This window comes from Mastigoproctus giganteus, chromosome 11 (assembly GCF_048544385.1).
Source record: "Mastigoproctus giganteus isolate SK-2022 chromosome 11, ASM4854438v1, whole genome shotgun sequence".
Classification (NCBI taxonomy): domain Eukaryota; kingdom Metazoa; phylum Arthropoda; class Arachnida; order Uropygi; family Thelyphonidae; genus Mastigoproctus; species Mastigoproctus giganteus.
The window spans coordinates 64,524,367-64,543,049 of NC_143585.1; the positions used below are offsets into that span (position 1 = coordinate 64,524,367).

At 35.3% G+C, this 18,683-nt stretch overlaps 1 protein-coding gene across 2 annotated transcripts in view; it reads right to left on the reverse strand.

The window, feature by feature from the left end:
- Window positions 1-18,683, reverse strand: part of LOC150078070 (vascular endothelial growth factor receptor 1-like) — a 341,587-nt gene that overhangs the window by 77,654 nt on the left and 245,250 nt on the right. For both annotated transcript variants that reach the window (XM_090385266.1, XM_090385267.1), the window contains 2 exons: window positions 16,590-16,694; window positions 7,120-7,239 (listed from right to left, as the gene is read on the reverse strand). In XM_090385266.1, the coding sequence (XP_090241392.1) occupies window positions 7,120-7,239; window positions 16,590-16,694 (225 nt within the window). The remainder of the gene's footprint in view (window positions 1-7,119; window positions 7,240-16,589; window positions 16,695-18,683) is intronic.

The following is an 18,683-nucleotide window of genomic DNA, read 5'->3' on the forward strand; positions in this document are numbered from 1 at the left end:
GCAACCCCAGAGCAATGTATCAACTCTGTGGTACTACACTGACAGTGGTAGAGAATGAAAAGGACATTGGGGTAATTGTGCAGGCAGATATGAAGTTCTCTGAGCAGTGCAGACGGGCTGCAATAGTAGCTCATGGTGTCTTGTCAATGATATACAGGAATTTTTCTAGCAGGGATAAGGAGGTGATTATTCCCTTGTATAAGGCAATGGTCTGGCCACACCTTGAGTACTGTATACAGGTCTGGAGGCCTCATTTCAAGAAGGATATAGAGCTGCTGGAACGAGTACAGAGAAGGGCAACAAGATTAGTGAATGGAACAAAGGGTTGCCCTTATGAAGAAAGGCTTAAGTTTTGCAAATTACAGTGTCTGGAGACTATGCACTGGTGAGGTGATCTGATAGAGGTGTATATAATGGTTTGAGCATGGTCAATGCCGATGTGATTATTCCTCTTTCTCAGAATATTCACCTGAGAGGGCATAAATTCAGATTGAGGAAAGACAGATGTAGGATAGATGTGCGGAAATTTGCCTTTAGCCAGCAGGTAGTTGGTTGGAGGAAGAGACTTCCATCCCTTGTTGTGGAAGTTGATAGCCTAAACAAATTTAAGGCTCAGCTGGACAGGTATTTCGAACGAACGGAGGGGTGAAATGGAAGTGGTTTTTTTTTGGCTGATGCTGTATAAGCTTGCTTTCTTGCATCATATGCCTCTAATAATGCTAATAATCCCCAATTGACAATTTAACTTGGGATTACTATTACCCAGCTGTAATTATATGCAGTTACTGCAGTTATATAGTCTACAACTAAAGCAGTTTGAATCTTTATCAACTTTCAATCCATGGCTATTTTTGATTCCTTCTCTTTTTAATTTCCAGGTTGTGAGAAAAAATATTGTCAAAGTGTAAAAGAAAGCTAATACAAACTTTTGTTTCTTCCGTGAACATTTTCATTTACCTTAAGAAAGAGCAGTGTTTTTAAGAATTAGCTTTCAAAATGTGTGTTTATCTTCCATAAACTTTTGAAAAATAAATTTATTCTGTTCATTTCCTTTTTCACACCTTTTATAACGTTTGCTATGTGTTGTAATGCACTTGAGAAAGAGAGAAAAACACAAAAGAGAAGAAAGATATTTTTCCCATATGAGCATAGGTAGAGCACATCTGTTCAACATGGCATATAATGGATCAGTTCCCTTTAAAAACATGCCTCCTCTACATGTACAAGTAGAGGAGGCGGTTACAGTTTGAAGCTTGCAGTTTTTTGCAGTTAAAGTGATGTACTATAATTATAGTTGTCAATGATAAATAATGAGTTCTCTCAGTAATAGTTGTACATACTAATAGCATATATACTATTAACAGATATTGAATACACAGAAGTAGTGAATGGTAATTAGTCTGTGGATGAATGGCTGGGTCTAGTTATTTATTCATGGCAATTGAATTCCATATAAGGCTGACCTCTTTCCCAACTATTTATAAGCATATAATAGTGTTTTTTTTTCCTGATTGCAATAACATTCTGTTCAAGATGGATTTCAGTAAATTATTATTGTTCATGGTCTCTAGCAAACAAGTACTGGCCATGCCATTAAAGTCTTGCTGCCATCATGCCTGTAAGTTGACCAGGATCTCAGCCATCACGGCAATCTTCTTAACATCAAGAGAAGTGATTGCTGCCTTGAGTATAACAGACTCACCATGAAAAAGAGTAGAATATTAAGAAAGAATGCTGTAAGCTAAGGTAAATTATGAGATGTCACTGGCAAATAATACAAAGACAAGCAGCAAAGAATCTTACTTATATAAACTCTAGAAGAAAGGGGTTGAATCACATTGGTTGCCTCAATGTGAATTGTTTAACCATTGATGATCCTGCCCAGGTTGCTAACAAACTAATTGTTATTTTGCATCTACATTTATACAAGAGGAATTTCTTAGGGATGGGGATGTCAGAAGTGTATCAAATCGTAAGAGTGAGCTGAATGATTTGGTAATACTGGAAGGAAAGTGAAAGAGAAATCATTGAAGCTAAATGTAAAAAAGACACCTGGAGTGGATCCCCATCCCTAAGAAATTCCTCTTGTATGAATGAAGGGAGGCAGCAAAAGAGGTAAGCAAACCTTTAGCCATGATTATGGCATTCAGAGGAGGTTCCTATGAAATTTATTTGATGAATGAGAGATACAAATGTATTCCCAATTCACAAAAGGGAATCAAAGGATGAAGCGAGTAATTACAGACCTGTTAGCTTGACGTCTGTCCCAGGGAAAATAATGGAGTCACTGGTTAAGGAATAAATGCAGGACCATCTAGACAGGAATGCAGTCACAGCATAGATTTGTAAAGAAGTGATCTTGTTTGACCAATCTGGCTGGACACTATGACACAGTAACAAAGTGACTGGATTCAAAAAATAATTTTGACACCATATACTTAGATTTCAGAAAAGCTTTTGATACTGTTTCACACAAAAGTCTGCTATACAAATTGGAGCAGTGTGGCATTAGGGGTAAGTTGCTGCTATGGATAAAGTGATGGTGGAGTGGGAGAAAACAGAGAGTGATTATCAATGGGCACTGCTCTTCTCAGACTATTGTTATTAGCAGAGTCCCAAGGGTTCAGCACTGGGCCTATTGTTGTTTGTTATATTTATTAATGATATTGATGAAGGCATATCAGGCTTAATATCTAAGTTTTTAGATGATATGATGGATGGCAGGGTGATAAATAATAGTAATCAGGGTATGCTACAGAAATAGGATCTAGAAATATTAGGCTATCAGCGTGCTAAATTCTGTTCTATGGAGCAGAAATATTCTAAATAAAACAAAGAAACTTATGTTTGTTTGTTATTTGGTTTTTAGGAGCATTAGCAACTAAAGCCATATTGCTCCGGGATATGCAGTGGTCATTCCCTGACCTTTCCGCATCCTCCATATTTTGTGGTCACAGGCTTGAACCCCGGTCTAATCAAGAAGCGTGTGCTATGCACTGCTGCTCCTGCCCACCTGGCTACGGAGGCACCACAAAGAAACTTATATTTCAAATGATTGTACAAAGTCTTTTATTGTATGGAGTGGAAACCTGAACTTTGAATAGGCAAGGGGAAGACAAATTCCTCTCCACAGAAATGGATTTTTGGAGACGTTCAGTAAGAACTTCTAGAAGAGGCAGAAAACGGAGCAAAGATATAAGAGAGAAAATGGAAGTGAAAAAGAATATTATTGATACTATCGAAGAAAAGCATTTAACATGATATGGACATATAAAATGGATGCAAGAAACCAGATATCCAAAGGCTATCCTGGAATGGATACCTCCAAGAAGAAGGAGAAGAGGAAGGCCTAGGAGAATGGATGGATGGAGTACAGAAGTGCACGGCAGCCCAAGGTTTAACTGACCAACACTTTGAACCGCACTTTGTGGTGGGAAAAAATACCTACAAAAAAATAACTTGTAGGCTGAGGAAACCCATTGTAAATGGAAACACTCCTCTTGAAGAAGAAGAAGAAAAAAATTAGGCAGATGAGCTGAAAAGTGGCAAATGAAATTTAAGATCGACAAATGCAAGATACTTCACATGGGTTACCAGTAATCCCAGATTAATATGTCAATTGTGTGTATAGCCAAACAGCACTATTAAATTACCAAGACAGCTAATGAGTTTTGTCAAAAATGATATGTAGGAATTTTTCCAGTGGAGATAAAGAGGTGATTATCCCATTGTATAAGACAATGGTTAGGGCTGTATCTTGAGTACTGCATACATGTCTGGAAGCCTCATTTGCAGAAGGATGTAGATCTGTTTAGAATGGGTGCAGAAAGGAGCAACAAAAGGATGACTTCTTCAGGAAAGTCTTCACTTCTGCAAATTGCATCTGGCAACCAGGCACTTGCATGGAGATCTGATTGAGAGTGTTTAAGGCTTTGACCGGATTGAGAGTGTTTAAGGCTTTGACCGGATTGAGTATGCTCAATGCTAACAGAATCCTTCACCTTGCTCAGTCTATGCACACACACACACACATGAGGGGATGTAAATCAAAATTGAGGAAGGTTGGTTACAGGACAGATGTGCAGAATTTGCATTCAGCTAGCAGATAGTTTATCATTGGAACAATTGGCAAGTGTTAGAGCTTCTCTCTACTCTTGATGCATTGTTGAAGGGTTATATAGAAGCACTGACTGTCATCTCCAGCAATGATGTATGAAATGAATTTGTTGTCATTGAGTAAAGTTCGAAGAATTCAGCACAATCACAGATTATATTTCTTTCTGTTGTGTTGTCAGGTTATATGGTACTAACATCAGACACATTTTTTGATGTGAAAACATCTTTGGCAGCACCTACTAAATTTCGGAGTGAAGTAAAACCAATTTGTCACGACTTTGTGATCAGAACAACTTCTTATGTTGTCTTTAGCCAAATTAATTTCTATCTGACTGTCATCAAAGAATGATTGATCTATCGCAATTTGATACAATCAATAGAGAGGCGTGATGACCAAATATTGAAGCCACACTTTACCACTTGCTTTCTTACTAATCGGATCAAATAGCTGGACTTGTGTATTTTCTTGCATTTTATATGCGCAAATAAGGTGCCTGAGACACGTATATGGACAATACAGCATTCTGGGCCAAGTGATTGATGTGCTTGTTTCAGTCAATTTCCCTTGGCAAGCGATGGACCATCATGTTGACTGAAACGGGCACATTGATCACTTGGCCCAGAATGCCATATTGTCAGTATGCATGTCTCAGGAGCCTTATTTGTGTGAATAGAAAGCGAATTGAAATAAGCCTCTCTGTCACTAAATCCAACTTTGGTAAATGCGATGAAATTTCTGGGTAGACAAAGCCGTTCTATCCAGAAATTCCATCACATTTACCAAAGTTGGATTTAGTGACAGAGAGGCTTATTTCTCTTGACTTAGCGCTGGAATGGTGTTCTTAAGTGATCCTTTATGGCTATTACACACAAGGATCCCGTTGACGTTAACATCGGGAAATTCAGTTCATATCAATGGTGCATCTTTAGCAGCTGGTTTCTTTGTGTCATTTTCGAACCATAGATGATTGCAAATGTAGCACACAGAACAGAAATCATTTTTCATAAATATCCTTTCAAACTCTCGATGCGTGTTCTTATGTAAATAGTAGTCGGTGTAAAGAAAAGAAGCTTGATCATTTAAACTCATCTGCAATTGGAGAAATGTTCTGTTGTACATAATTAATACTCACTTCGGGTGTATTATTGTTAAATGGAGTGGCATTGTGATTGAAGGCACTGCTAAATCCAATGCTTGAGTTTCTTTGTCTGTTACGCAATCTTGATAGGCTTTGGTTGTTGTTGGTTTAGGGATTTATTAGGCGCATCGGCAACTATGGCCATAGTGTGCCACTCTCGACAGGCTTTGACATTCTCACACACTCATTGCTACCTCCATCTTTATTTTGTTAGGCTGGCTTGCATGATACTCTCAACAACACTCTGTATTTGACTTCGGCATCATTGAACACAAAGGCTATAGCAGTGTGGCATTCAGTCCTTTTCAGTGTTCAGAAAATTACGGATGTGAACACCTCTATAGCGGCATCTAACGATAGAATGTAATAAAAATGCGGATTGCAACAATACAAATACTTGTATTGTTGCTATCATACCATTCAACAAATGGCTACAATCAAATGGGTAATTAGGCTATTGGCTTGGATTTGCTAACTTCTTCCAAACGTTGATTCAGTAGAGTAAGTAGCAGGCGTGTGCATAAAATATTACATCATCCATACTAAATATTTCAAACTGAAGTATGATGCTAATGTCACTAACGTTGATTCGATGGAGTAAGTAGCAGGCATGGGCATAAAACGTTACATCGTTCATGACTTCGGTTCTAGCTGTTCGATTTTAAAATGGTTCTGATTTTTGTCAAAGATGTTTTCACATAAAACATCTTTCATGTGTACAGGGTACACACACGGTTTTTTTCCTCCTAAACGCTCAGTAAAAATTAAGAAACAACTATTTTTCATATGTTTAACTTGCTTGATAATATCAATTGTTACTTACTGATCACTTTCAAAAAATTTTACAGTTATTTTTAGTCATTCTTTGTGAACAAAAATATGATCATTTCCTTTACTGTGAAAGTTCTACAAAAATTTGTAGAACTTTCACAGTACAAATATTTGTCAAGGGTCGAATATAGAAGAGGAACTGTTGAACCTAAAATTGTTTGTAATAATTAATATACTATGAACCTGGCTGAAAGAGTCATTCAGTTTTTCTCTATAAATAAATTAGCAAATCATGAAAATCCTCCAAAACAGAATAAGAGTGATATATTGTGATGAGTGATAAAAGTGTTAGGACTGCCATGCAATGAAATTTCAAAACATATTTCTCTGCTTTTTCTAGAATTAAACAGATGCTAAGGTTACCACACATGCTACCAACAGAACTGTTAATTAAATAAGGAGTACACATATTGATTATTTTTCAAAAACTAAAATGCTAGCTAAAGGTGAAATTAGAAGTGAATACGAAAGTTTTTCTGATTGCATGTTCTAGAATAGATTCCATGTTCTTTAAATAGAAGCTATTAACTAACATCAATCTGATTTGGTATAATATTTTCAGGAACAAACTGCATACATGTACTTCACAGCCTTTCTGATGAGTAAAAGTGTTCCTTTGCCATCAGGTAATAAACCTCAGTTATTAGGAACACATATTTCTTTTCTACTTGCCTGAGACAGTTCCATAAATTCTTTACAGGAAGCAAACAGCCATTTTCTTGGCATCATAGCCCAAGATATCAATCTTTCGCCAATAGGCCCTTTCCCAATATTATCCAAGTGACTCTGATGAAGTCACATCCTCTTTCTGAGCCACCGACAACATTTTGTATAAAAATGGGCAATCTCATCCAAGTCAGCTAGCGACATCATCCAATCAGGAATATTAATCCTAAACCAGTTCACTGTCAGTCTGTTGCCCTCACATTTTGATCCAGTTCTATCTTCTTCTTCTTCTGTTTTTTTTTTTTACCTGCCTGTACAGAGAAAGATAATGATAAGCATTATATGACAAAAATATTTAAAATTTTACCTTTCGCAAGATTTTTTGTAACAGCGCCAAGAAGATTAACAATATTTAGGTGTTGGCCCAAGTGAATGAGTATTTTTAATTCTGCCATCAATGCCTTCTTCTGATTCATATCAGCACATTCTAGACAAAAAAAAAAACATATATATATTATTTGATAAGTAAATCTGTGACCATTACATATGATCCAACTATGATAACCCTAAGCGAAGACCACAAGAAATATCAGGTTACGTATTCCTTGTGTGAAAGGCATATTAAAGGAATTTACTATAAAATTCAAATTAAAATTGAACACTTTTCTCCAAGTAAATATTCGGAAAAATTCTTTGTATATTGGTTCTAAGTATTAATTACAAAGGAAGTCCAATTTAATTCAACAATCCTGCACAATTATGACAGTGGTTTGAACCTGCTTTGGGATTCATTTTCAAATTAAGTGACAGAAAAAAACAAATATTTTAATCAGATAAATACAAAAAATATTTTGAATTATACCTGACTAGTTACTAATAAGACTAAAGTAAAATAATATGTACAGTGAGAACATTTTTAACCTTAAAAATTCAAAAAAACACTTCTACTCTGCAGCTTAACACAAACAATACTGAAACAATTATCACCTTATATTACCCACTGTGCACAAGAATACATGAGAGATTATGGTGGTGACAAGTAATTAGATCTCTGGCCCTAATAGCTAAAGTTGATGTGAGAGATGTAGTAAAAAAAAAAAAAAAAAAAAAATCTACACAGCTGTCATGTGAGGACATAAGTAAAATTTAAATTTTAAAGTTGGGTCATAGTCACATTAAGGTTAAATAACTCTGTAAATAAAATGCCTCTCATTGTATATTATTAGCTCCTATTTTCTTATGTGCATCTGAAGAAATATCCCCATGATTTGTGAAAATCATAATTTCATTCTTACTTTTTTGTTGTTAAGATTTAGGAGATAATTCTTAATCAGCCAATCTTCTCTTTTCAATATTGTCTGCCATCAGTGGTGGCAGAACAGTGTCACTGTATTGTTTCACTTTTCTCTCCATTTTGATGTAATGAAAAAAGTTCCATTTTTGAATGCATAAAGCAATAATTAACTGCCATCCCTGGAAACAGAACTATTACTATATACTATTCATACCTTTTTCAATTATACCTTTCTCAATTATGCTTCTGGGCAGTAGATGGTACTGCCCAGAAGCGTTCTGAAACAGAGTGGTTTGATCCACATCTCTAGTCTATAGGTTACATGAATGCCAATTGTAAGAAGTATGAGACCTTTGAAAGCAAAAAAAAACTCCACTTAAGTATCAGAAAGCCATGCAGACTGCTTGTCTGATCTGTCTTCTTAATCATCATTTTGTCTGAAGCATGTCAACATCTGGCCATGACTTGCCAACTTGAAACGTTGAATTTAAACCACTTGGCATGCTTTCAATTAGAATATTTATGCTATCACATAACCAAACAGTTATTCCTATTTACTTATGCACATAGCTTTCTTTCAATAACCAGACATTGATTATCCATGAAAGCCACTGAACTACTACCCTGCAACATTACAATTTCTCCAATCTTTGATACAAATTTTCACTTATTTCATACTTCCTAACTGTGGTATAATTCTCAATTTATTCAGCCTCTCTCTTATGTCAATCAATTTTTTGTTTAAAGTAAAAGAAAACAATTAGCATTTATGACTATTTGCAGATGTCTAATCCACTGGAAGATGCACTTGTAACAGGATACATGAATTAGTCAGTTAAAAGAAAAATGATTCAGTGTGCTACTTCTGTGCCAATCACCAAAGGAATCAAAAGAATATCTTGCAAAACCTACTGTTGATGTGATAGCTTGATCCACCCACAAAGGGAGGAAAAAAAAAAACACCAGAGTTTTTAACATTCAGAAGAGCTTGCATTGGTATGATTTTTAGCATTTTCTTTTTTAACATTTTTCAGACATAAATATATAAATTATATGTGTCTATAGTTATTTTATATGTCTAACTACAAAAATATATGTTATCTGTCTACTATCATTATCCTGAGTATACAAATTATAAATATAAATGGATAAATGAATGTGAATATATGAGCACAAGTAGGTTTAAATGTGACAATGTATATATGCTTTTGGGTGCATGAGTGCCTGCACTCAAAACACATACACATTATCACATTTAATCCTACTTGTGTTCATATATTCACATTCATGCATCTATTTATATTTATAATTTGTATACTCAGGATAATGATAGTAGACAGATAATATATATTTTTCTAGTTAGACATATAAAATAATTATAGACATATAAAATTTATATCTGGAAAAGTACCTGCTGTGCTATACTGTGTGTGAGTGTTTTAGTATGCATGCAAATGTATGAGTAAATGTATGTTTGTGTATAAATGTGAGTGAATGTACAGTGGCAGACAAAAAAACTGCATCACTTTAAAAAAAGTAACATTTGTAGTGAAACATATAAGATATTGTTTGATAACAGTCATTTTGTTTGTTGCAAAGCAAAGGTATTGCATCAGACAGTAATTGCAAGGTACTGCATCAGCCTTTCCTATAAATATGGAGTTGGAAGGGTATACACACTCATTAGTATCCTGTTCTGTGGAGGTGTAAGCATGGCTCCATATGTTCAGTTAACACCAATAAAAAAAAAGTGTAGCTGTTGCTCTGTCCCAGGAAGGACTTTCTACGTGTGCTATCACTGATAAAATAGGCTGCCACCAGTCAACAGTATCCCAGGTGCTGAAATTAAAGTGTGAAACCAGTGATGTGAAGAAAAGACTTGGATCAGGCTGTAAGAGAGTGACTATGCCTTCCCAAAGTCAATGTTTGAAATGGCTATGCCTTCGTAATCATCATGCTAGTGCTCCTGATCTAAAACTGGACTTTGAGATGGCCTCTGGTGTTGAAACAAGTGCACGAACTTGTTTCAACACCATATATTTTTCTAGTTAGACATAAAATAATTATAGACACATAAAATTTATATATTTATATCTGGAAAAGTATATTTATATCTGGAAAACACAAGTATGCATACTTGTGTACACACTCTGTACACACTAATGCTAGGAGAACAGTAAATAAATTTGAAGCACAGGTTGTCATCAAATGCAGCCATTACAGTGATACCAGAGACATTATGTCACTCAGACATAAGGGATGTATAGTTTGAATATGGGCAGTACAACATGTCAGGAAGGACAGACAGGACAGGAGGGAAGGAGGTATGCTCTTAGTTAAGAAGCACCTAAAATCAAAGGCAGCGCACTCAGTTGATACTAGTGCCAGTTCAACATAGGTATCTATAAGCACTGAAACTGGAAATGGCTCGAGAGTTTATGGATTTGTTCTTCAGAACAAATACCATCAATAGAGATAGGAGAGTCTGTATCCCCCCCCCCAAAATCGTAATTCTTGGACAGACGAACATTTGTGCCTGCCATGCTCCTGGGCCATTTTCAGTCTCCATGCATGTGTGGAAGAGAATTCCCATATTCCTAGTAACACATGCCTTGAGTTGTGATCCTGCTGAAGTTATTTAAGGATATGCTATGGCAGTAAAGTTCCACTGTTGATAAAGGAGGCGGTTGCCTTTGACAGCTAGAGTGTTGTTTTTTTTTTTGTAAACTCCAAACACGAGAGGTATTAGAACCTATAGTACTTAGTACCGTGCTTGGGTTGGAGGTTGAGAAGAAGAAAGAAGATATTTGTTGATATTGGACTTGAACTTCTGTAGGCTATAATTTTCAGGAAATACATATGAAGGAAGGTTGTTCCAGAAAACGGCAGTTGAATGAATAAATGAGGAAGATGAAAAGTTGGTTCTGTGGGTTTGAAGTTGGACAGTAAATGGATGTTGGCTGGTGGCTGCATGTGTTCGGACTGTTTTGAAAGAGAGAGCGGGAATTATAGAAACCAATTCAGAAGAACAGTGCCCATGGAAATATCTGTAGAAGAGGCATGCAGCAGAAACAGTACGTCTATGAGACAGTGAGTGGAGAGACTCAGTTAGAGATGAATAATTAATTAACCTAACTGCCCTCTTCTGAATGGAATCAAGAAGCCTGAAAGAGGTTTTGGGGGCACCACCCCAGATGTGGTAACAATATTCCATGGCAGGGCGGATTTGCGATTTATACAGAGTGAGCAGCTGTTTGGAAGAAAAGTAATGCCGAGAGCGAAAGAGAAATCCAAGTTTTTTAGATGCGGAGGAAGCAATATTTGTAATGTGCTTGTGCCAAGAGAGATTAGAAGTCAGGGTAATCCCCAAAAGAGATATATCATTTTGCCTAGAAATCGGAGTGTCACCAAAGATAAGCAGAAGAATCCTTTTTTGTGAGATATAAGACATGACTGAGTTTTAGAAGGATTGAAATCAACTAAGTTGTCTTTGCCCCACTGGAGAATTACCTGAAGTTCAGTATTTAAGGAATTGGTAGCAGATTTTCGAGAAGTTGAAGCTGATTGAGCAGGACAAGGTTTCTCAAAATGGAAAGTGGAATGCAATTTGCTATCATGGGCAAAACTATGGATAGGTTTTCCAATCAACGTAAGAAGGTCATTAATATACAAGAGGAAAAGAGTGGGGGAAAGAACTGAACCTTGCGGTACACTAGCATTAGTGGAGAAGTTAGAAGACAGAGAGCCATCTACCATCACCCTCAGTGAGTGATCAGAGAGAAAACTGGATAACCAATTACAAAAAACAGTTGGCAAACCATAAGATGGAAGTTTGTTTAGAAGACCTTTATGCCAAACATGATCGAAAGCCTTTGAGATGTCAAGAGCAACTACTTGTGTTCCACTGAACCTCTCCATTGAATTAGTCTATAAATGGGTAACATATGCCAGAACATCACCAGTGGATCGACACTGACGGAATCCATACTGGTGATCGTTGATCAGACGGAAGGTTTCTAGGTAGTTTAAGAGTTGGCGGTTAATTGATTTCTCCATTACTTTAGAAAGAGTAGAAGTAATTGCAATGGGACAATAATTGGATGGGAGGGATTTGTCACCATTTTTTAGAAACTGGCTGGATATGAGCAAATTTCCAAGCAGAAGGAAAAACACCTTTGGAATAAGAAAGTGAAAAAAGGTGGCAAAGAAAAGGAGTAATTTCAGGAGCACAGGTTTTGAGGACAAGTGGAGAAATACCATCGGAACCTGGAGCTTTCTTAGCATCAAGATTCGTCAAAATACTTCTGACATCCTTTTGACGGAAGACCACAGGAGGCATTGAATGGAGTGTGTTGCGAATGGTGGGAGGTGTTTTACCAATATCATTAATACATGAGTTGGAAATGCCCCCCCTGCATACACACTACTCGGACTTCCTCCAGTCACTATTTGGCAGAGTAGAGGTAGCAAGATTATACACTAGCTGATCCAGAAGCCTTCTAGAGAGTTACCAATAGGTTCGGTCCGGTGTACTAACTAGCAGCCGGCTGCGAACACCGTTTTAGAACTGTACCCTCGAAATGTAAGGAATAATGGATCTAGCCACGATGTTCATCATAATCTCAAAAATCATCAGTCATACTGCATGATGGAAGAGACGGGGAAGGATTGACTGGAACTTAGCACGTGAGACTAAACATGGGTTCCACCACTTCAAGCCTCCAATAAGCAAAGTGGTGGTATTGCACCTGTTGACGGGAGTCATCTACCACCTAGTACTGCCTGGTAACATAGAGGGGCGGCATTCCTCCATGTGGTGTGGGCGCCACACCTCGACCCCTGCTTATGTTGGTTCGCACCTGGGTGGTCATCCACCATATACTTGTGCATGGAGGTTATACCCAGGATTACTAACTGTCCCACCATCGTGAAGATGCAAGCAGAGGATTTCGCTGATACAGTCTGTCCGGACTTTGCCGAAATTTGGTCCACTTGACTTGAGTGTCACCCGAATATCAGTTCCATCAGCGTTTTAGACTCCCAGGTAGCAAGTACAGCTTGTCTGGCATATCTGAGAGAATGTCTGTGACAATCTCAAGGTTTTATTGCATTTATTGCTTTTAATTTAATATTCCATGTATATTTTAATTTTATGTATTTTAATTTTATCTATAATTTTATTGCTTTTAACTCTGGTTGTCAGTGTATTTTATTTTTACATTAAAAATTTTTTCCTGTTTTATTTTATTTTAATAAAGTTTGGTCATATACATTTGGTGTATTCCACTGCAGTTAGTATGAGTTATAAGCTTGCTTTCTTGCATCATTTGACACTACTACTAACAACTACTACTAATAATAATAATAATTTTTTAAAAGATTTTAATTATAATAATTATGTATAAATTTAAAGGGCAAGTAAATAAAAAATAAAACAAAGCCAAACAGTAATTTGCAGCAGTGCATATTGCTTTTGTCAACTGTGAACATTCTGGTACAAACAAGAAATTGTTTGTACATGAAATAATACATGAAATCTGTAACTTTACAGCAGTTGTAGGAAGTAGGATCACTTGATTCAATAATATAGCAAAAGTTTTGTACAGTCAAAAAGCTCCCAATCTGGACATAGGGTACTGCAGTCAATAAATGCAGCATGTTTGCTGTTGCCAAATTGCAAGTTTCAATCTACATCCACATTGTACAGAAGTTTGTTAATCATTCAATACATGTTGCATTGCTGTGTGCATTTATTTTATTATGGTTTTTTAATTTTAAAAATGTATAATTTGGAATATCATGAAACCTCAGAATCTGCCAACTTAGGGAAATGTGCTTGGGAACCACTGGAAACAATCATCAGGTTTACAGAGAGGATCCTCTGTCTCATACAACTTTGAATGGCAGTGCAGATTCAAAGAGGTAAGAGAAGGTTTAGGAGATGACAACTGTGTCAGAATAAATCCTTTAACTGCTTATATGCCTCAAAGGAATTTAAACAGCTAAACAATTCCTGCTTCAGAACCACTGTGTGACTGTTGACAAACTTTCCAGAGCTTTAAATGTTTCACACATAAGTTATAATGAAATTTTAAGTGATGATTTGAATGTGCATCAAGTTTCTCAGCATGTGACACCTTGGATGCTTACCAATGATCATTGCAATAAGTGGATGAATAATTGTGGTGATCTCATAATGGGATCTGATAATGTGTTGTTCCTGGAGTCACCACTGGAGATGGCACTTTATGTTTACTCTACAACCCATAAACAAACAAAACATGAATCGTCAATTTGGAATTATTCATGCTTTGATTATTCATCATAATCAAAAAATTTCAGCAAGGCATGTAAAAAGGGTAAGTAAGATTAGAAGTTTTTGTTTAACCATCATTATGAATTCTTTCCTTAAAGTGCCACCATTACTAAGGAATGATACATACAGGTGTTGTGTTGGATGCCAAAGGAAATTCAGCAAAAGCATCTAGAATGGTGGGCCAAAAGATTGGAAGTTATTGCCAGAGAATGCACTCACACACACTGCTCATTTCTCATGCAACAAGAGCAGAGCTCACTAAATACAATGTTGCTGTGTTACCACATTTCCCTCACTCATTGACCTCTCACCATGCAATTTTTTCTTGAAACATTTACAAGGTTGTTGCTTCCAAAGTAAAAAGTTATTGACACAGCTCAAAACGCAATTCATTATCCTCCCAGAACTGCTATCAAACCAGAAAGTGCAGTAATGAATTACTACTTGAGGACAGTACTTTGAGGATGACTGTATCTAGGCTTAGTTATGTTTAATATACCAGTCCATGAAATTTTTGACTATACCACACATTATTATAGGATAATATAGCTTCTCTTATAATAAACTCAAAGTTTTAACCTTTTTATACTCCACAGTAATTCACATAAAACTATTCATTATTCACAGATCATCAAAGATGAACTAACTGAAATCCACTACTATCAGATCAATATAAAACCAGTAACTCTCTGTATAGACTTGCATAGCAATATCTCATATTTTTAAACAAATAAGAGAGCAGACTTCTGGCAATGCAATTTGTTTAAAAGTAGTGCATTTATAAGGTGGCTTCATATTCATCAATTTGTTGAACTTATAGGAGTTGAAAAAAAAAAAAAAAAATTCTGGCATTAACATTAAAAAAACTCTGGCATGCTCAGAGGTTCAGATGATGGGAATATCATTCAGATAATGCTATATTCTAGTATAATCTGAACAGTCTTTTCTGTTTCTTATTCCCAGATTTTTATTTCAAATTGCACATCATCATCACGAAATGCAATAACCTGCATTTTAAAGTTCATTGCTCCATTTGTTTATTATGCAAAATCTTTACAATTCATGACCTAGTTGAGGTTGAATACAGCACAAAATGCCAACTTATGCAAATTGACTACCACAGTGTAAGCACATTGATCAAAAAGTAACCCGAAAGTAACCTAACTTCCTTCACAAACAAATTCTCTTTAAAAAAAAACAAAACACTGATATATTTAAACTAACCTAACTATTAAATAAGAAGCACAACTACCACACCCAACACAGAACAATCTACCTGCTAACTATTAATAACTATGGTGCACTGAACTCTACCTGAGTGTTGATGTTACTTACAAAAGAACAAGCATTGAAATTATGATGCTAAAGGTTAAATCTTTATTACAGAAATCAAATATATAAACATACCTGCCAAAAAAATATGATATATGAATTCCAGATATACTTTTCATCTAATTGCATATTTATACTGGCATGTGGTTACTACTTAGGTTAAACATAAACAGAGCCATCTAATGTCAGCCTTTAAGCATTTATTCTTAAATTTGGTAGGTTCATAATTAAAAAATAACATATCTCTTATTTGAAAATTAACGCAAGCTCTCAAAACTGTTAGAAAACTGGAAGACGTGCCTCATTACTGGAAAACTTTTTCCACTAAATTGGAGCAGCTGGCACATATGCATTATGAACAAAATATCATATTTTTACAGTACTTATTATCATTGACCAGCACAAAAAAATGAATGAAAAATATTTATATGCAGTTGCATTATAACTTCTGAACGTTTAGAAAAATCAACAAAAACAACCACTTACCTTACCAAATTAAAAAAAAAAACTATCAATACTGATAAAGAATTTTATTTTTCCAGTGATTACTGTTCTATCATCCAGAAAAATATATATAATCATAAAAAAATCAATAGACATGCTACATGCTATTTTAAGTATTTAAATACAGAGTGAAAGAGGGAGAAAAAAAAAGATCCCTGTGCATCTTTTTTTTCCTCATGTTTTTATAACATTTTTAATAATATTTTTAGTTTTTATAACATTTTTAATCATGTTATAAAAACTAATACACTTGATGAGAGGTTAAATTTTAAACTGTCCAAAATTTTAATAAACAATTTTCAATAATACATATTTAATAAGTGGAAGGAACTAGGGAATCCATATTAACTACATTGAAGGCAAATATTCACTAAATTAATAAGTACTTTACCTTTCAGCATTTTAACAGCAACAGTGGTAGAGACCTCGCTATCATCAATACCAATTGCTTCAGCTTTAACTACTCTTCCAAATGCCCCTTGACCAAGAGTTTTCCCTAAAAAATAATAATAATGAAGAAAAAATATTCTTTAAATGTGTGGTTTGTTTTTTTTTTTAAATCATAGGGAGTTATAAAATACTTCTTATATTGCTTATAGGGTTACCTCTAACAGGAATGTAAAATAATAAATAAATAAAGAATAACACAAAAAAAACAGTGAGTGAATGAGATAAATTTTAAATATGTACATAGGCAAGTATTGTATTTCATGCAGTGCTTGAATATTAATTTATAGTATGTTTGATAAACATTATTATATTTATGATATTGATATAATATTAGAAGCCTTAATAGTAGTAATTATTGATGTACTGATATCAGTGTAATAATATGCTGATAGACTTCCATTCTTACATAGTATAATGATACACTGATAGATCTGTTTTATTCTACTTAAAAAAAAGGAAAATTGAGCTACTTAACTATTTTTTTCATCTAAGTATTTAATAAATACTTGAGATAAAGAAGAACAGTTAAGAAATTCTGTGTTTTATATTCTGCTCTATTAAAAGGCAAAACATTTAGTAATTAAAATAATAAACTAATTTATTAATAAACAGTATTTAGAAGTAAAATTTATATTGCACATAATATAAATCAAATTATATATTTTTTTTAATTATCCACATAATGATAATTTTATTCAGAAAGACATAATCTGTTAAAAAGGTAGCAGAGAAGAGAAGAGAGATTTGTCAGGGGCACATGCAATGGTATTCTTACCAAGAGTTGAGGTCTGTAATTTGCAGTCTGGAAACAAGGCACCTATGAAGTGACCTGATTTAAGTGTTTAAGGATTTATCAGACTGATTAAACTAAATACTAATAGCAACCTTACTCTTCCCTCCCCTCTCTCTCTCACTCACTCACTCACTCACTCACTCACACACACACACACACACACACACACACACTACCGCGCGCACGTGTGTGTGTGTGTGTAATATCAATATCTTTATGATATTGATATTGACTACCACGGTGTAAGCACATTGATCAAAAAGTAACCCGAAAGTAACATAACCTTCCTTCACAAACAAATTCTCTTAAAAAAAAAAAACCACTGATATATTTAAACTAACCTAACTATTAAATAAGAAGCACAACTCCCACATCCAACACAGAACAATCTACCTGCTAACTATTAATAACTATGGTGCACTGAACTCCACCTGAGTGTTGATGTTACTTACAAAAGAACCTAAGTTGGCATTTTGTACTGAATTCAACCTCAACGAGGTCATGAAATGTAAAGATTTTGCATAATAAACAAATGGAGCAATGAACTTTAAAATGCAGGTTACTGCATTTCGTGATGATGATGATGTGTAATTTGAAAGAAAAGTCTGGGAATACTGTTCAGATGATACTAGAATATAGCATTATCTGAATGATATTCCCATCATCTGAACCTCTGAGCATTCCAGTTAATGCCAGAATTTTATTAGTCTTTTTTTGATTTCTAAAGGTTGGCAATATAATAAAGATATTGGAAGACTACTGTACAAATTGGAACAGAATGGTATTAAGGGTAAGCTGCTACAATGGATAAAAGGATGGTTGAGTGGGAGAAGACAGAGGGTGGTAATTAATGGGTGTGCTCTTCGTGGACTAATGTTATTAGTGGAGTCCCACAGGGTTCGGTGTTGGGTCCACTGTTGTTTTGTATATTTATCAATGATATTGATGAAGGTATATCAGGCTTAGTGTCGAAGTTTGCAGATGATACAAAGGTTGGCAGGGTTGTCAATGACAGTAATGGCAGTGTGCTACTGCAACAGGATCTAAAAAATTTGGGCAGATGGGCTGAAAAGTGGCAACTGAAGTTTAACCTTGACAAATGAAAAATACTGCATATGGGTAGAAGTAACCCCAGAGAAACGTACCAACTGTGTGATACTACACTTAAGGTGGTAGAAAATGAAAAAGACCTGGGAGTAACTGTGCAGTCAGATATGAAGTTTTCTGAGCAATGCAGACAGG